The sequence below is a fragment of the Anser brachyrhynchus genome (assembly GCF_964034855.1).
Source record: "Anser brachyrhynchus genome assembly, chromosome: 9".
Classification (NCBI taxonomy): domain Eukaryota; kingdom Metazoa; phylum Chordata; class Aves; order Anseriformes; family Anatidae; genus Anser; species Anser brachyrhynchus.
Genome location: NC_137703.1, coordinates 1,787,882 through 1,807,835, shown reverse-complemented (window position 1 = coordinate 1,807,835; position 19,954 = coordinate 1,787,882). Strand labels below are relative to the sequence as shown.

Below are 19,954 nucleotides of genomic sequence, written 5' to 3'. Positions count from 1 at the left end.
GTTTGTCTATGGCTTTTTGAAGTTTTATTTATAAATTTGAGAATTGCTGAGTATGAGTACGATGGGCCCAGTCTCCTCTGTTGGAGACAGAGCACCATCACCTTACGTGGGTGACTGCTGGTTTAGGTCTTTGAGCTTGTCAGGAGAATCTAGCCCCGTGTGCCTTGGGGTTTAGAATTTTAGTAGCTTTTTTTTCTGCTTTTTTCTTGCTGCAAATAAAAAAACACTGTGTAATGATATTGATAGATTTAAAATTTTCTATTAAATTACCTATTTAAATCATTTTAAATAGTGAAGTATTTTAAATTAAAAAACATACAGTCAGGTTTATGGCAGATCAAATTCAGGGTTTTGTCTATTCTGTTAAAATAGAGATTGTTTCAATGAACTATTCCTGGAAAGTTCTCAGTGTTTTGCATTGGATTTGCCACTTATTTCACACTTTGCTTTTTTTTTTCCCTGAAAAATAGCATAAAATAGAGCACAGGAATCAAGGATACTCTATATATTTCAGTTAATAATTACGTGATGAACTATGGTCATCAGCTCAGGAGAGGAGTTTGGCCGTGAATGCACCACGTGGGCAATCTGGAAGCGCGCTTGGTAGATCTCTTGCTATCCTCAAAATCAGTAAATATTTTTTAAGATATGAATAAGTGAAGACAGAGGGAATTTTTTCCCTTGTGACGTAATGTTTGTGTTCTCGGGTTTCAGGCTGGGTAGGTGTGTAGCCAGGGCTGCCTGCAGCCTGCAGTGCCAGCTGCCGTGCTCCTGCTGCAGCACCTGAGCTCTCCCTGCGGCGCTGCCGTCGGGGCACGCGTGGCTGTGCACGCCTTCAGCTAACCCAAACCTCCGTGAAAGTGAGGTGGTGTTTGATTCCCAGGCTTGTCGTGCTCATCCAGCTCCTTCATCACTCTGTCCAGATTATGAATAGCCTACTTGTCGTAAAATTCCCTTTTCTTCTGTATTTTACTTCTGCTAATATATGTCAAATCTCTGACTCTTTTACCCCTCTATATAATATAGGGAAATTTTGCTCATTGGAAACACAGACCGTATTATTTAAAAAATGTGCACAAAAGCAGACTGATCCAGCTCTAGTGACTGCTTTTCCAGTTCATAACACTTGAAACTAACTCAAATCCGTGCATTAAATGAGGACCATATTTAGCAGGTGTCTAATGTCGCACCTTTACGTTGACCACCTTTGACTCATAGTCATGCATCTCTTGCACTCTGCAAAGCCAGCCATGAGTGGCGAAGCTGAACCTTTCTTGTTCAACTTCAGCATGAAGTTCATGGTAGGTGCTTAAGGACATCCCTAGATCAGGAATTTTGCATACTGCTTACATGCACAGTTTAAAACTCTTTGCTAAACTGGATGATAGTGAATGCATTTGCTAATTTTTCCTTCTTTTTTTTTTTCCCCTTTTAGATTGTGGCCAAGGAAGTCTTGAAATGTGCCACAGATTTGTTCTTCGTATTACACTGATGGCTGGTCCACAGGGTTGTTCCCGTTCTGTCCTCATCTGACTCCTTCGTGCATATGCTGCATGCAGAGGCCTGGCTGAGTGGCAGCAAACACAGCCATGCATCATCTCTTTGGGCTGGTTTTGGCACAGAAGGACCTTTCACGCGCGGGGGATCTCTTCTCCTTAGATGATGCTGAAATTGAAGGAAGCCTCTCGGAAGCTCTTGAACAAATAAGACTAATTAGTTCATCTCCTGTAAGTGAGACGCTGTCCTCTAATAATTTTTCATGAGATAAAATATATCATATAAACAAAGCATTAAAGGTGGTGACATACACAATTCAAGGTTTTAAACTCAAGAATGCCATACAAAATGTAAGTGTCCTGCTTTTGCTCCTGCATTTATTCATGGACAGCTCCAGGCTTGGGGGTTGTTGCAGTGGGCTGGTTACACAGGCACTGCTGGCTCCTTTGGGGTGAATTGTGTGTGGCTACAAAACGCTTGGTGAGCTTCTGAAAGGAGGCAGGACGATGCTGCCATCGCCAGAGTCCAACCCCTTGTCTCCTGAGACTACCTTTGTCACCTCTTTGTCCCTGAGTTTTGCCTTTAACCTGTCTGGTTACAGAGCGAGTTGTGTCCAGTTTAATGATCAGCCCGTCCATTCCTTAATTATATTTCACAGCAGACTTGAGCCAGAGCCTCAGAACCCCTCAAATGCACTTGTGGCTGGAGCGTGCGCCAGCCTCCAGAAGGGAAGGGCAAGCTCCTAGGAGCGCTAGGATACTCAAGCAGCAATACATAGGTGTTCCAACAGCTGCGCTTTCCTGGCGTGTTACTTCATGTGATCTTTAAAATCAGTTTTGGCAATGTCCAAACCTAACAAGACCTGACTCAGTCTCCAGGATGGCCACTGGGCACTGGCTTGTCTTCTCTTTGGTCATTTCTCCGACAGCAGTTATATCTGCAGTCCTTCACAAAGTTATTTTGGCCGCCGGGGCTGCTGTTTCCAATGCACTTCCACAAACCTGACTGCAGATAACCATGGGGATTTTGTGTAAAACACGGTATGCTTTTCAGGAAAGAATTCCCGAACCTGCCATCGGATTTTCTGAAGCACACGGCTTTGTGTGAAGCAGTACGAGGAGCAGGGCCAGGGCTGGGCACTGCCTGCCAGAGGGCTCCGAGCGCTGCCCGCAGCTGGGAGCAGAGGCAGAGAGCTGCCCCGAGACAGCCCCAGGTGTCATCGCCTCTGCCCGGCACTCGCAGCCATCCCCAGCTGTAGCACAGGCCCTCTGGAGCAGCACATTGTGAACTCATGCTGAATTTGGCCCTTGAAAAATGTCCATATTTTTCCATTTTTGATGGAAATTTTGATGACTTTCGGTTAATACTTTGGTCCGCCTTTCATCTTCGTTACTTTTCAGGGTGGAGCAGCACAGGTCAGAGGGAAGCACGGAGGAGTTGTATTTTGGGTGTGATTCTCCCCAGCAGCCTTTTAAGTTATTGCGCAGTGCTACTGTTTTATTGCCATGTGGCGTGTGTGTCAGTAATTATGGGGGATTACAGGGCTTTGCAATAAAGCCTGTTTAATTAATTTTTATTCGTGTTATGTTAATACTAATTGAAACTAACCGTGCTTACATCAGGGACCTGACATGATGAGAAATATTTGGGACCCTGCATTTGGCTATACGTAGGTAACAATTTCAGTTTGAGTTTCAGGATGCTGGTGGGAGAAGAGGCCCACACAAATGTTTATAAGGCATGCGGCTGCAGTCTCTGGTCAAGAAGGCCATGCTTTGAGACAGTTTGCTAAAAATCGTGTGATAACATAATCTGCATCTTAACAGTAATGGGAACTAAGACTTGGAACAGCGAGTGTATCATCTGTGACGTGGCTGATTTGTTTTTAATCATGCTAAACGTTAATTCTGAAGGTGGAAGTGAGCAAACAGTAGGCAGTTACAAAAACCTCAAGCCTTCTGGTTAGTTTTGTGGGGTCTAATAAAGGATGTGCATTCACTGGCAGATGTCTTTATTTGAACCAGGACTACCAAACCAACGACAACGACCAGGCTGTGGTGGAAATCTGCATCACTCGCATCACCACTGCCATCAGGGAGACGGAGTCCATCGAGAAGCACGGGAAAGCCCTCGTGGCTCTCTGGGAGTCGTGTCTGGAGCACAACCTGAAGCCTTCTGGAAAAGATGAGGACACGCCACATGCCAAAATAGCATCTGATATCATGAGCTGTATCTTGCAGGTAAGAATGAGCTGGAAAAAGCAAGGGAGTGCCATGAATTCCTCAGCTACCCAGTTTTATCTCTGAAGAAGCAGTTGTGCTTCATGTTTTCTGAGGGTGCATGAGAGTAGTTGCATTTGTTTAAAACCAAGAATATGACCCCAAATCTTAATGTAGGTTATCACATATATGTGTTATCTCTTCTGATGAATCAAACGTTTTGGCAGATTTCTTATCTTTAGAAATATTGTGACTATTTAGTGCCAGATTTCGTAGTGCCAGATTTCGTTATCTTAATGCTCATCAATTCTAAGTATTTGCATTTAATGTAAGAATTAAAGTGGGAGACGCAGGGCTACCATTTTCTGTTGTTACAGAAAGTTTCATGGGAAAGCACTTAATATCGGGAAGGAGGTTATTCTTTGGAATTGTTCTGGAAGGCAGAAAAATACTGAAGACATTTTAATAACGTGGCATTTAGGTCATTGGATATCCTGTCAGCAAGGAGACTCTCCCTTTAAATTTGGATTGCAAAAGCTGAGTCCAGATACAACGCAGAAGACTGACTTCTGACCTAAAACCTGATTGCTACGGCTCTAAGCAGAGGACTAGAAAGAGGTTATGCCCTGGCCAAGAGTGTTGAAATAATTTCTTAGAATATTTTACTAAATGCTGGAGGCAGCAACAATAATATGGAAAAAGTATTTAGGTCCCAAAAATGTTTGCTAGAAGAACAGCTGAAAATAGGTCCTATTTGAACCCTGTAAATGGAAGACTAAAAATAAGACCTCAAAGTATATAGCAGCCTTTTAGGGTAGGAGTAGGCTATTCCAAGGCTTTCTAAGAAGGTAATCTTAGGGTGAAAAGCCATTTAAAGATGGGGAGGAGGAAAAAAATCCCCCTAAGACCCAACCTGATTTAATATGGGATTTTTTTTATTTTTTATTTTTACTATATTTTAAAAGCAGGGACTGCAAGCAATGTTATTTCTTGTTGGGAAAAAAACTATCATACACTGGACGGGCCCTTAGAGAAATCTGTGTACAGTTATCTAACGAGGAGCAGAAATCAGGGTTCTTTCCAGAGTCTCGTCTGTGGGTACAGTGTATGGGTCAGATACAGCAGTTGTTTCTCCAAATGCTGTGGAGTGTGTTTTTGTGTGGACTGCTTTGGGGTGGTGTTTGCAGCATGTCTGCTGTCTCGTAATTGCTTTCTGTACCTCTTAAAATCAGATGTGTATTTTCTGGTTCTTTCGTTGTAAGAATTGCAGTGGTACCAGCACAGGTACGTCACTGTGCCATGAAAGCTGCTGCTTAGCCCCTTGTAGGATTGCTCAATAAACTTACTGAGATTCCTCATCTAGTTTTGCTGAAAGTATTTAAAATCCAAAAGAAACAAGAAGTTTCAGGGAAAAAAAAAATTGGAATTAAAGATGAATTTTCTTCAATTAAATTTTAGTTTGCAATCATTTGTGGTAAGTTGTTTACTCTCGGTCCCTCATTCTGACGACACACAAAAAAGTATTATAATAAAATATTAAAAGAAGGATGAGACTTCCTTTCCCGAAGCCAGGTTGTTGCTGGTGTTGGTTTAGGAAGAGTAGGAGCTTATTCTAGCCAGACGTGAGGTCAAGTCTGTGGATGAGATTTAGCAGGATTTCTTCTGCGCTGCGCTGGCAGCTGGGAGCTGCGATTCGTAAGCTGCACCCCGGAGCAGGGCCTGGTAAAGCATCCTCTGAAGGTCCGTGGTGTGCTGGGGGGGTCGCATCCCGGCTGCCCTTCTCTGTGAACGGCTGGCTTTGCTAAGGGCCGTGCCCCCTGGTACGCAGTGCATTCCTGGGGGTGCCGCTTGCTTCCCCTTCTGTCTTGTGTCTCTGGGGGTGAGGCAGTAACTGGATTTGGATGCTGGCTGCAGCACCGCTTAAACTTTCCAGACCAAAGGCTGCAGACTGTAAAATCGTATCGTACTTCATAAGAATGCTACAGTGCGCCACGGCTCGTCCAAGCCTTCAGTCTGTGCTGTTGGCAGCTGCGTGCCTAAATCCAGCGAGCTCTTATCCAAATGTTTTCGGGATTGCGCTGTGTTACAGATTGCTTTGAGAAAGGAGTTCACTGAAATGGGAATTATAAAAACATGTACTGCTCTCTGAAACAGAGCTGCTTTGAGCAAGTTTCTTCGCATAAAAGAAGAATGAAAGGCATAAACTGGGTTTTTATGCAATATGCGAGGGTTAGTTGAAGTAGTAATGAATATCTGACAGCTGGGTTGAATCTCACAGCATGTTTCTGTTGATATTAGCAGCAGGGAGGTCCCCTAGGTTTGCAAACAGCACTATATCATATTATTGGAATCTGGTTTTCATTGTCACCTGCACATAAGTGTGCTGTCATGCCCTGATATTATTTATAAAGGAGCAAATGGAACCTTTCTCCTTCCATCTGAATTAAAACCTTTTCTTAACTATTTCACCTTTATCATAGGTTAAAAAGAAAAAAATCCCTTTCTTTGAAATTTTCCTAGATCTTTTTAATACTAGTCAGAGGGCCAAGTCTTATCTTCCCCTTCTTTCTCCATGGAGCCCTAGAGTATAAAATGGAGGCAGAATTTGGCTCCTACTCAGTGGTGCCTCTCCTCCAAACGCAAGGAGGCATTATGTTGATTTAAATATGCTGCTGCCTAAAGGTCTATTCATTCTGAGGGCTTTTGCTAAAATGCAGTATTTGGTCATGTGGAGTTGCCCCAGTGAGCTGTGTCGATGCCTAGGCGTTGCTGCAGCCCCTTCTTCCGTAGGGGCTGGTGCAAAGGGACCGTCCCGGAGCTGCTGCAGTGCTGCGCTGCTTGGCAGGTCTCTGTTGCAGGGATGAATCCTCACAGCCAGTTAACTTGGCTTTTTTGCATTGGTTGAGCAGCAAACTGCAGCCTTAATTAGGGTCAGCCCTGCTCTCCGTGAGGCTAATGGCCAAGGCAGTTACTACTCACAGAGGCAGCCTAGCAGGCAACGTAGCTGGGTATATGGAACAACAGATTTGTTTTTTTTCTTGGGTTTAAATTTTTTTTTTTCAGTGCTGCTCCAGAATGAGCATGTGTTAAGTCTGGCCTGCCTTTCTTTGCACTACTTTGTTGCTTTCTGGAACATCTGGGTGCCAGTGGTTGCCTGTGATTTCAGATGCTAATTAAATATAATCATATTGCAGGACTATTTTCAAAAACAACGACATACTCTGGTTTCAAAGAGATATTCAAAACTGAGTGAAGATGAGAGAAAAGCACTGATTAAGGAGGTTTCAGAAAGAATGTAGATCCTCAATTGCACATAAACAAATATGTCCTACTTGTTTCAAGGGCAGTGAGGTAACTTAACTTGGGAACTTAATGGGCAATAGATGTTTATAATCTGTGCATACAATTTTGCGTACACAAATAGTTGCAGGAAATCCTTACCCTAATCGCAAGACGTAAGTATGAGTGCAGATAACCCTAAGGTCACTGAAGCTCGATGCCATTTTGAGGACAGAAGTCAGCTGTCTCTAGTTCCAGGTGTAGGAAAAAATTCAGTTGAACCTGGTGTTCAGAGGAATTGACTGGAATTTAAGAAAGGAAATCTTAATTATCAGAGGAAAATTGTGGGTTACCCTGTGAACAAGCCTTCCAGAACACCTTCTCACGTGTACTCTTTTCCTCATTTGACAGGTGTGCCTTTGATTTCAGAGTTAATTACATCTACCCCCTGTCCTTCAAAACAGGGCTTCTTTGTTTTCACTTACTTGGAGCTGCAATTTGAAAAGAGTTCTTAATATTCAGTGAATCGTGCTGTAAGGTTTTGAGTTACAGCTTTGGGCTGTCGTCACACATGGCTGCCATATTCATGCCGTGCTGTATATTCTGAAGAACACAACTAAACAAACGAGGAATTCGGACAGAAACATCGTAGTCATGCCAAATACAAGGGAGACCCTGTGCTGCAGAACCGCGTGGTTCTAGGGTTTTCTCCCCTGTGTTTGTCCTGTGCTCTGATGCTGTTTTTGGATGTGAATGCAGTTCAGGCCTCTGAGCTATCCCCAGCTGGCCTCTGGGGAGGGTGGGTGTTGCAGGGCAGCAGGGCATCGGAGGATGCAGGGCAGGGGAAGGAAGCAAACCTCGCAGCAGCAGCAAAATGCTGCCTGGACGCTGTGCCCGCAGGTAGGGAAAAAGGCAGTGATGGATCTGCTAGCGTGGTGAGTAGTATTTACTGGTCAACAGCGGGAGCGATGCTCTGAGGTGTTTCCTGTGCTTTGGGGTGAAAATTACCTATTCTGTCTGGATGATGGATATGGTTTCTGCTGTGTTCTCTGATGGCACAAAACAAAAAGTATTGTTGGAAATGTTACAGCGGTTAACGTTTAAGTAGTGCACTCAGTATCGTGTTTTCTCCTCCTCTTGCAAAATACGAAAATGGATGTATTGTCATCATCTCCTGCTGCAGCAGTTTTAAGTTTCCTTATGTGCTCTCTCTTTGAAGTCTGTTTTCAGTGGTGTTACCAAAACATAACCTTTTTTGACCTGTTTTTTTCTTCCTCCAATTCTGATCAGCGGGAGATTTCATTTTAATAATTTTTTTCAGCTGCCTATTTTTCAGTGTTTCTTCATGTTGTTCCAGAATTACAATCGACCTCCAGTAATGGCCTTAGCTGTCCCAGTGGCGGTGAAATTTCTCCAGAGGGGCAATAAGGAGCTGTGCAGAAACATGTCGAGTTACCTATCTTTGGCCGCAATAGCCAAGGCGGACCTGCTGGCTGATCACACAGATGCCATCGTCAAAAGTGTCCTTCAAGGTATGAACACACTGAGATTTTGGGTTTAGTCCTGCAGTGTGCCCATAATTACATTAATTAGTCTATAGTAGGTGTATATACAAACATACAAATAAACGTTTTATGCATAAAAACACTTATGAGACATGTATGTATAAAACATGCATGCAAACATTCATAAACATTTGATGAAATATATCAGATACAATCTAAAATAACAGGATGCATCAAGGAACACCTTCCAAGACTATGTGAATTTAATGAACCTTGTTGACTGTGGAAGATTCATTGCAGATTGGATGACCCGTAGGGCAGGAAATATATCTGTAGTTGTTATTGCACTGTACTAATGGACTTCAAATAATAAGCCGTGCTAGGAGACGCTAGTTACTGGGCTCTTATCCTTTCTATTAGTGTCATTGGCAGTATTCCAAAATATAAATGAGGATGAAATGAATCCCATTTTGTGGCAAAGTAGTCAGATGTAAGATATAAAAGCTTCATGGTGATGCTTTAGTCTTGCCCACATCAGTAGTTTTAGACAGTTTTGTTGCTAAACTCCGTAAATTTCACTATTGTGGTTTAAAAAGAAACCAAAAATATTCATACCTCTGCAAAAGTAAGTCCATTTTGGCTGAGGTAGTAAAGTTCACAGTATTAATTGCAATATAGTGCTACTGCAGCAGTAAAGCCATTGTTTTCTCAAGCACAGGTAACAGCAATGAGTACCAATAGCTGTCTAATTATGCCGTGAATATTATGAAAATATTAAGCCCTTGAACTAAATTTGTGCATTATTTAAAAAACAAAAAATGGTGCTAGTTATTTTTTGGTATTATGTGGAGGGATACCCTGAGCTAGAAAGTCACTTGGCCCTTAAAGCACTATAGTAAGAGTTTGCTTATTTCTATCTAACTTGTTTAAGGACAAATGTGATAAATACGATAAAAAGAAATAAATATGTGTGAGCTGTGTGATCATACTAATAGAGTAGTCCAAGAACAGGATTTTGTTAACTTACAAAGCCACGTGGATAATTCTTTTAAGACTTGTGACATGGGTATGTATGTGTTTGTTGTATGCTGCCACGGGAAGCACGGCACTATGAATAGAAAGATGAAGTGACACAAGTTTTGTGGCACAGTCATAAGTTTAGGAAAAGAGGGACAAATGCCCGCAACTGAAGGATTCGACTGTGCCGGCTGGTTTTCATGTATTTATATTATTCTACCAGCAGATGTTGCTGTGGACATCAGAGATGGAAATTGCAGATTGGACGAGAGTACTCTCTGCACAGGCACAGTGCTCTGCTTTGCGTACTGGCTTAGTGGCACCGTACACAATTTGTTTTTTTCAGGCATGAAAAGGCTGGTGTGCAGCAGGCCAAGAACCATGGGTAGAGACTGTCTGCAGAAGGGAGAAGGGAAGCAAGGGGGGATGTTAAAGATGGCTTTACGAAGCAGTGCAGAGACAAAGGGCCTTGTTCTGGTGCTGCGCAGAGCGGGTGCAGCCTAGTGGCACCAGCGAGACTGATAGTAGGCTTTGGCCCGCTGCCGGCGAGTGTTTGAGAGCTGACTGGGGTTTTGGCTACTTGGGGCAACAGCTTGGCTGCGCAATCAGTTTCTTATCGTACTAGTTAAGAGAGCTCTTTAGAGTGAGCGTGTAACTGCTCTGTTCTGTTTAGTGTGAACTCAGCCTCCAAGCACGCGCGTGTCTGTGCCGCGCGCGTGATGCTGACAGGCCGCGTGCTGGCACCTTCCATCAGGATAAGGGACCAGGCAGCCTCATTCCTGCTTCCAGGGGACGGCAGCAGAACCACCCCGCAGTCACTGCGGTCATCTGAGAGTCCCGCTGCTGCTCTGTCTTCTGGGGGAGCTGGGGCAGCGCACACGTGCCGCTGTGCTGGGCAGAGGCTGGTTACAGAGCAGGCCGAGCTCAGCGCCACACACCAGCTTACGGGACCCGCGTCTGCTCCTTCGAGTTTATGTTCCCAGTGCAGGAGCAGGATCACAGTGGCTCTTCTGTAGCTGGAGACCAAACTCGCCCCAGATACTTCTTAATTTGCGTCTTCCAAATGGGCCAAGTAACTGTTAACAAAGAAAAATTTAGCTCAGTGCTGAAGGGGAGAGAAGAGAAGCATGGTGGTGGAGGTGCCTCGTACTGGGCGGGAGGGGACTGGCCGTGGGAAAGCTCTGCTTGTTTGCGGAGGTTAGAAAGGGAAAGAAAAGCGGTTGGAAAGAGGAGGGTGTTCCAGCTGAGCCGATGGGAACGAAAGGACCGGCTTTGCGTTTGGTGATCTGCCAAACCAGTGCGGAGATAGGAAAAGGCTACTTGAAAGACAAAGCATTTCAGGTATGAGGAACAGTAAAGAAAAGCAGCCAGGAATGACTTTCGGTAATCTTTTTGAGGATTTCGCTTGTTCTGCTATATTTCATGGACATTTGTTTTCATTTAATGGATGGCAGTGTATGGAAAGAGGATTTGAGAGTATTTTTGCACTTGCACAATGTTGGGAAGAAGAGTGTTTTTCTTAACTCTGAAGATGTGTTTTCTGGCTGACATCAGATGAACAGAGGTAACCTTTCATTGTTCTGTACTTCAGGTTATTTGCAGATATTATTTAGTAAGGGCTTTTTACATTTTTATTGCAAGCAGTAGGAGAAACTCCAGCATCCTGAGAAGTTAGATTTGCCTTAAATACACAGCATTGCCAAAATGTTGGAGCAGATTGTGTAACTTCAGCTGCGAAGCATAACCCCCTTGAATGGCGTAGTCAAGTGGAAATTACCTTGTCATAGCTTTTTTCTTACTACCTCTGTGTTGCGAAAGGAAGGATTTGGTAGCTGCATTGTGTTCGGGAATGAACATAGCAGCAACTTTTCAGAGCGTGTCCTTAAGACATCTGTAGAGAGTGAGAAAGAAAATGGGAATAGAGCAGAAAGGTGTGCTGCTTCCAGTGGAAGTGAGAATTGCTTTGAATAAGACATTTTCCAAGATAACTTGTTCAGAGGCTTCAGCATACGTTGAGGAATCCCCTCAGGTTGAAGCGCGTTTATCAGTGTCAGCGTTCCTTCTGTACGAGCAACCCTGCCCACGATGGAGAGCTGCTGGAGCAGTAGATCCCTCCACGTGTCAGTGTCGACGGGGGGCTTGTTACCATGACAGACCAGTAAAGCTGGCTTTGCCAAGTGCTTGGAGGTCAGTCCTCTGAGGGGAGGGTCTCTCCATTTGTGTGAGATGTTAATATTTGTGTTTCTCTCTATTAGCAACTAAAACTGTGTGGTTAACAACATGGAAAAATTCCCATTTTCTGTTTATTTCAAGAGTTCCAGTTGATGAATGCCATGGAAAATCTTAGTTTAGTAAAGTATCTTTATTTACAGAACAACTTTACAAAAATAATTTCAATAAAATTATTACAAAGTCAATTTACAGTATAATACAGCTGTGTTTTCTCAAAATGTAACATCGGATTATGATGGTGAATATTACTTTTATATGTTAGGTCAATCCGTGGCATTAAATAATGCTTTAAACAAGAAGCTAGTTTTATTGTAGTCTACAAATTACTAACAACACTTAATAAACAACACGCTTCTTGGCTTTTGTGGTTCCTCTGCACAATTGACATTAGCACTATAAAAACCAGCGACTGGAGAAGCCTGGAAGATGTGCGGCTTTGCATCTGTTCTGCGGAGACGTGTAGGAGCTTAGCAGGAACTGCAGGAGTCCGGTTCTGCTCAGTCCACAGTGGCACTCATTTTTATACGTAAGCTAGAGAGACAGCGGTCGTCTGACCTCAGGAATAGCTTTTCCAATGTCAAGCCTTGATATATTATTTTCAGTGTTTTGCAAAAACAGCAGGCAGAGATCAAATCCCATCTCCACAGTACCTCATTCTGTAAACGTGCAGTGCTAATCTTCCTTGGGAGGTTGGGAGGTGCAGGCTCTTTCAGCTCTGTGTACTTGTATGCATTGGCATTCTGCTCTTAATGAAACACGTTCTCTGCTTCAGAAACTGTTCTACAAGAGTTTAAGAAACATACTGAGCTCCTCCGTATGGCAGAACTTCTGTGACTCCCCACCCGATGATGTTGCCCCTGATACTGCACGCATCTTCTCCGCTCTGCGCTGCTATCTCTTCAGGGCTGAGCACTCTGTCCCACAGGTTAAAGCCTGTTAATTTTCCTGAGAAGGCTAAAGCTTCATCAAATCCACCTCCAACACAGCAGCCATTCTTCTCCTGACCGATCTGCAAAATTCCTCCGTCTGGAACAGTGTGAGCGTCAGCAACGCCCGCGGCAGTGCCTGCGAGCTCTCCGTTCACCCACAGGGACGCGGTCCCGTTGTCCGAGCTCCAGGCGCCACAGAAGTGGATCCACTTTCCAGGAACAATTACATTTTTGACAACTAACTTGTGCTGGTCGCTGCCAACAGCAAGCACTGCAGACTCACGGCTGAGATAAAGCTGAATTTCGTACGGATTTTTCTTGGTTCCATAGGAGAAGACAATAGTTTTGTCCAAAACCTCAGTCACTTTGATCCAGATGCAAGCAGTGAAGGAGCGGAGGGTCATTTCAGCAGTTGGATGAACGCTCCCAAAGATCTTTTTTGAACGCATTGGGAATAGAATTGCTGTTTCGCAGCCTGAAAAAGTTAATTAGAAAGATTATGTAAGTAAAGGTTTGTACATGCAGTTAGGACCCTTGGCATACGCTCACCTCTGGACTTTTCGGAGGGAGCTGTTGGTTTGGCTCATCCTGTGGAATGTAGGGACCCACTTACGGGGTGCTTTGAGGAAGCTAGCAGGTCTGATGGATGAATTTGCTTAGCACTTGGTATGGCAATGAGCCTAGGGGCTAATCATGCTACTTTAACAAGACCCAGCCTTCCCTTCACCATCAAAGTGTATTGCTGTCCTGTAGCGTACAAAATGGGCATTTAGTTTTAATGCTGCCTGCCTGTCCCGACCACGTTATGGTGAAGGGATGGGTTTGCCAATCTATCAGGCTGGAAGTTTTATGTACTGTGACGTTCCTGGGAATAGCAGTGTGAAATGCTGCCGGGGCCGGTGGCACAGAGCCACCGGATAGCTGTGTCACCAGCAGCTGTAGCGTGTCCTGCTGGGCTGGATACCTGATGACGGTCTTCCGAGCACCAGCAGGGCTCGGTATGTCCGTTCTGTGCAACGCAATACGGTGGAACGGTGCCTGCCAGGAGCTGAGCACGGCCCCGGGGAAGCCCTGTCACCGCAGCACTCTGTCCAAACCGGGGCACCTCAGGCCCAAGGGACGAACGGATGCGCTGACGCGTTGCCTGTCAGATTTCTGACGGTGTTTCGGTGCCTATATTTAGGCTCACTTCTGAGGGCAAGGCTTGATCTCGTACGTCCTGTTTCTGGCTCAGGAAATGTCATCGGTTATCGGGGCTGTGATGTGACCCGAGGAGCCCTGCCAGCTCGGAGCGGCACAGGCTGTTTGTTGCTGATGCTGCCCCATAACAGCACGAGCTGAAAATGTGCCTTCCTGAGCCAGCCCCGTTTGGTTACGTCAGCGCGAACCCAGGGCTGCACAACTAGCACCTGGGGGGGATTTGTGCTGGATTAACTACAAATAGGATCTTGCACTAAGTAAGATACTTGAGAGCAGTTTCAGATCCCGGCTGGTTCCCCTGTCCTTTGCAAACGCGTGCCTATGTGCTGGCGATTTCCTGCAGCTGGTCTCAGGCTGCATCCTCCAGCAGCAGAGTGGGACGGGCTGCTGGAAAGCACGAGCAGGGAGCGTTGGCAGAAGCATGCTGAGATGTATTTTTTGTTTTTTTATCGGTTCCTTTTCTGACCCTGGCTTTAGGGCTGTTGGTGACTCTTGCACTGGTTGGTTGTTTCTCATGTTTCCAATATTTAGTATCTTTAAAGCAGTTCCCCTTCCCTCTCCAATTTATCAATATGTTGTAATAGAAGCTAGATTATTAAAGCTATTAACAGGAATTCACGGTTATTAGAGAAGTGTCTGATGATTACTAAACACAAGACATTCTTGGCATTCTAACGTGCTGTTCCCTGGTCCTTAGGTATAACTCAGTACTCTAAGTGAGAGGGGGAAAAGCAGCCCCCTTCTATAATTAAGCTGGTTCGTTTCCTGTTTAAACAAGCTAGAGGATCTAAAATGTCTAAAATGTGTGTGGAAATTTCAGCCTCAGTGCATGAAGGACTCTTTGTGTCCTTCTGGATAGTGCTGCTGTGTTATTTCATAGACTGCTTCCTTTAAACTTTGGGCGGATTTTACATTTCTTCGTTTTTTGGTTTTTTTTTGAGAGAGAGAGAGTTGAGGGGCAGCAAGCAACTGTTGGGGATGCTCCTTAAAATGCTACTTATGAATGCTATTGTGAAATGGCTTTTAATGAGCAAGCTTTCTGACTTTATTGTCAAGGAGTAAACAAAATTAAAAACAGCCTCGCTGAAGAACAAAAAGTGTGATTTGAAAATCCCTCAAGAGTGTCTGGCAGTAATTCAAGATGGGAGAAATTAAAGTCAGTTGCTAAAAATTCCCTTGAAAAAAATATCCAGTGAGAGAGACCCTGGAAGTACTTAAAATGTGTCTTTTAAATTAAGAAAGGAAAAAAAAAAAACAAAATGCTTTCTATAAAATCATGTAGGAACTAGTGGAAATACTCTGAATTTCCAGTGCTGAGTCTGGGATCTTTAAAGCTGAGCGAGTTTTTTTTTACTCTCACCCAGCGCACAGTAACTGACTGCAAGGCTGGCCGTGTTACAGGGGAGATAAAGGGTGAGATCATGCTTTTTGGAAGGCGAGATTCATGTGCTGGGGGAGGGAGGGGAGGAGGAATATGCTGTAAGAGCTACTTCCAGGACATGCAGATTACCAAAATATTACAGTAAAGAAGTAAAAGCAATTTACTTACAAAGCTGAATTAATGTTCTCCATTAAAGGATAGTAAATTGGTGGATTGTAAAATGCTTTGTTATAAACTATTGTTGTGTTTGCAGCGTAATAGGCTCGTGTAAGTTGCTGTTGGCTTTTGCAGCTGCGAAAAGCACACTTTGCTCACCTGTGTAAGCGCTCATGCTGGTGGCATTGCTAAGGGCTCACTGCCAAGGCTGGCGTAACCACCCAGCTCCCTATTCACACGGGTGGGATTCTGTGAGCGTAGGTTTCTTTGTGTTTGGGGTTTTCTATACTACCGTAAAACTTTTGTTTGTGGAATATGTGATCATTAAAGATATGTCAGCTTTTAGAAAACACGCAGCGCCAGTTATCCAGTAGGCAGAGTTACATCCAACGCGGTTACGCTGTGCACGCAGCAACTTTGCACCCACACCCTTTAGGTAGGGGTTTGCTCTGCCATACCTAAGGTGTCACAGCTACTTCTGCTGGGTGGCACATTACAGTGCACAGCAAAACTGCAATGAATTTTGAGATACGAGCTCATCTTTCTATGGCTACCTTGCTTGCTCACCGATACCAACGTTTTGGGAAGAAAAAATCAGTGTGTCAGTTCTGCTGTGTTACCTGCAGGTTCCCTTGCTTGGGGAAGGCATTCTGTCCTGACAGTTGCGTGCGGTGAACGTGCCCTCCCTGCTGCAGGAAGCATGCGTGGCCGTGGCTGGTTGGCACCAGCAGCACGTCCTCTGCCCTGGCTCTGCTCTTGGGCATCAGAGTTGGTGAGGAGGAGGCAGCGCTTAGCTCAGGAGGAGTGGGTACATGCAGGAGGAGGACAGGAGCATTAGTGACTAGTGAGTATCTGTGGGAGTTACCAGCTGGGAAGGTAAAAGGTGAGAGAATATATTTTGTATGTTTAAAATATGTTTGTTGCTCTTTGGCAGCTGCTTTGATCTAGGAGAGCCTCCAGGAGGTGGGATCCTAGCTGGGTGGCTGCTTTGCCCTGTGTAAGGACTTTGATTAAACCCTGCTTTGATCCCTTCTTTGAAAAGCTCAACGCCTCTTTTTTCAAGAACACTTACTGGGTTTCCTCCCCGTATCTGCAGACTGCTCAGAGCTTCTGGGCTATTCATAAGATTGCTTTGGAGTCCTATGTGGAGGTAAATGTTTATAGGATGTCTGCTTTGACAGGCCAACCAAAGAGCTCACCAGTAAAGAATAACATGTGTGGACTTACCTGCTGGCAGCAAGTGCTGAGCTGCCCATTTCTGCGATGCCTTCAGTTCAGCTCTCATCTGCTGTAGCTCTTTCCACAGAGAGTTCAAAATGAGGTTGTCTTCTCTGGTGGGACTGAGTTTGTCCTGCTGAAGTGCTGTTTCTTGAGCCTCCGCCTCAGATCTTCTCAGGCAAGCGCTCTCCAGACGGCTGAGTCTGTTGGACACGTTGTGGCTCAGTAACAGAACGTGCTCGAGAAGCTTTCCTTGCTGGGACTCGTGAAGCCCCTTGGCTTCTTCACCTTGGTCACTGCTCCTCACAAGTGCCTGCTCTACCTGTGAGATGACGTGGGAAGTGACTTTCTCGACCGCAGTGCTGAAGGTGCCAGCGAGGCTGGCAGTGAGCTGGCTCAGTTCTGCTCTAAGCGTCTGCAGGTCCACCTTCAGGATGTCGTCCATTGTCTGCAGCATCATGTTCTCCTTCATCTGCGAGTTCTCGAGCATGATGAAGAGCTTGTCCCACTCGGTGTGCTCTCGCTGGCAGTCACACGAAGCTGGAATGCAAGATGCAGATGCACTTACGGTTTTAAAAAGAAGGGGTATTTAACAAAATCTGGCTCTGCACAAGGCTTATGCGCTCCAGTCTGCCAGTTCATTTTCTTCTGTATCAAAATGGGAAGGTAAGGCAGTGTGTATTAGAGCGATTCTAAAACTGTCAACCCCACTCTTCTGCAGGAAAACAGGAACACTAGTGTAAAGCAAATTTCCAAGGCACGCTATCCAAGTACTGTAGCGTTTGCTGTTCACAATAATCTACTGGTAAGAGCACATGCTTCTTCCTCTTAAAATGAATAAATTTTTGTAACAATTGGTACAAGAGCAAGCAACAAAGAATGCAATACTGCACTTAACAGAAATTTAGTTTAAATCTACTTAATCTACTTACTTTCCTCAGTCCCATGAACCGGACCTTCGATTTCGTTATCCAGGTTCACATACATGAGATCATAGTTGTCATCTTCATCCAGAACAGAAACAGAAGCCCTGAAAACACAGAACAGCGTAAGCAGAGAAAGCACTCCTTGAGGCAGCATTCTCCAGCTGCTTCCTGAAAATAGCTGAGCTGTCTGGAGCTAAAGTCGAAGTCAGACTTCAGCGGAGACGAGACTGCGAGTGAGCCGCGGCGAGCCCCTAATAAATGCTCCGGGTGTCTCAGCTTGAATGAATGAGCGATGCTAGTGCCAGTGTTGTAATAAGAGCACTTCTGGTTGTTGGTTTTGGCAGCGAGGCGAAGGGGGCGTGCAGCTTGCTCAATCGCAGCCTTCCAGGTTTGCGCTGGGGGGGAAGGACTGCCTCATGGAGGGGAAGCAACGGGGAAAGCTGCTCTTGCGAGCTGCCGCTTCCCCTCCGAGAGCAGATTGCCGCAACGTGCAGCGAAGTGAGGGTGAGAGCGGGGGATGAAATCACTCAGAGATCGCTGCCTAAAAGCCCAGGCTGCATCACTCGTGCCATTTTGTGTCCTTTGTGGAAAGGAAAATGTTCTCTGCGAACTCATTTTGCAGTTGGTATGTGCCAGGGCTCTGGAGGGGACTGGTAGAGAAATAAATATATCTGCAACTGGTTTAGATACATATGTACAGTTTCACCTAGACCTTGTAACTTTTTTTGATAGTTTTTTGTTTAAAAACTTCTCTTATACTAGTAGTGTGCTGCCTTAAACAATAAAGAAGAACTTGTGAAAAAAATAAAGATAGCTTGCTAGGGTTTTACTTTTTCTAGTCCTAATTACCAATAATAGCTTTGTAACTGGTGGATAAGGCATTACTGCTGGTATCTTGTTTCAGGAGCCCATAGGTTCGCAGCTGCCGGATGAGAGCTGTTTCTCTTCACTTGGAAACAACAAAACGAGGGACTCGTGGGTTAGATGTTAATCCAGTGACAAGTAGTATTGTTGTTGGTGTTGACTCACTTAAGCTCTGGCAAGCTTATCAGTTTAACGGGCCCTTGATTATTCCAGAATTGAGATTAAGGGTAACATACTGATGGTAGAAGTTTCACATCGGCTATAAATATTTAGAAAACTGGGGGGAAAAACCCTACATAACCGCACTCAGCGTGCAGTCTGCGTTCCCCTTCTGCTTGGGACTCTCAGGCCCAGCCCCTCAGCGCTGCACACAGCGGTGGCAGGGAGGGCCCCGCGCTCCCCCCCACAGCTTCCTCGCCCTGCTCCATCACTGGGGCTTCTGATCAGGGGCAGGAGGTGTGGGGAGGTAGCACGGAGGCGTGCATGGCCTCAGCACACCTCCGGGAGCGGCACAGGGCTGCTCAGAGCCCGGCACTGCTGAGCTTGATGGCGAGCTCCCCGCGCTGCTGGCCCTGTCGCGGTGCCCTTCCTCTGCACCACACGTCTGGCTGTTCCACAGCGTGCGGGTGGCTCCTGCCCCAGCGGGGCCTCCGGCTGCTCTCCCGCTACCTGAAACAAATGGTAACGTTGGCACAGCGTCCTGCAAAGCCCAACGGTTTGGTAAAGCAGAGGTGAACATTTTCAGAGTGCTCCGCCCAGCTTGGGACACCCGAGGAAAGCAGTGCTCTTGGTGCACGTGCTTTTCCCAGAGTACTCCTCCTGGAGTGAAGGCCAGAACAGGGCTGTACGTTCACGCAGCACTGCCAGCCTCGTTTCCTCAGCGCTGCTGGGTTGGGCTGTGGATGGGGCAGAGCTGGGACAGAGCACGTGGCTGCCTTCGCCGCTCCTTGTGCATGCAGGGGATCGGCCAACGTGCGTGCGGCGTGGTCCCGGGGCTGTGGCTGCTGCTGCTGTACGTGCCTCTGCCCTGCCTGACTTGCAGCCAGCCCGGCTCAGCCATCGGATGTCCCCAACTGTACGTTAGTTTCTGCCTGAGTTGCATAATTCCCAGTGTGTGGTCTGCTTGGAACGTCTGAGCAAGTCTAATCTGGAAAGCATTGGGGATAAGGGTGGTAGGGAAGGAAGAGGGAGAGAAGGTAATTAAGGAGCTGAGTACAATGTTTTTCCGTTCTCGGACAGCAAATGTGCTTTTCAGGCTCTTGGTTTAGGCTGAGCGAGATGAAGCAAGATGGAGCAAAGTGAATCAGTTGGGAGCGGGCAGAGCATCGCCTCTGACTGAGCTCTGAGGATGCAAAAGGTTGGGGAGCTGCACGTGGGGAAATTGCTCAGAAACTGGGAAGGTATGGCAAATGGCAGCGGTGCTCAGAGCTGGCTGGAAACATGCAAACCGGAGAAAGCAGTGAATTGGGTCATGCTTTATGACCTTTCCTAAGTTATACAAAGAACAGGCACAAACTGTGGTGTCTGCTTG

The 19,954-nt window shown here is 45.6% G+C and overlaps 1 protein-coding gene across 11 annotated transcripts in view; it reads left to right on the top strand.

Moving 5' to 3' along the window:
- The window catches only part of VEPH1 (ventricular zone expressed PH domain containing 1), an 89,173-nt gene that overhangs the window by 14,820 nt on the left and 54,399 nt on the right, over positions 1–19,954 (top strand). For 10 of the 11 annotated variants that reach the window (XM_080604783.1, XM_080604784.1, XM_080604782.1 and 7 more), the window contains 3 exons: positions 1,436–1,727; positions 3,522–3,737; positions 8,353–8,527. In XM_080604783.1, coding sequence (XP_080460909.1) covers positions 1,590–1,727; positions 3,522–3,737; positions 8,353–8,527 — 529 coding nt within the window. In that variant the 5' untranslated portion in view covers positions 1,436–1,589. Of the gene's footprint in view, positions 1–1,435; positions 1,728–3,521; positions 3,738–8,352; positions 8,528–16,596; positions 16,853–19,954 lie in introns of those variants that run through there. The other variant, XM_080604781.1, reaches the window with a different exon arrangement.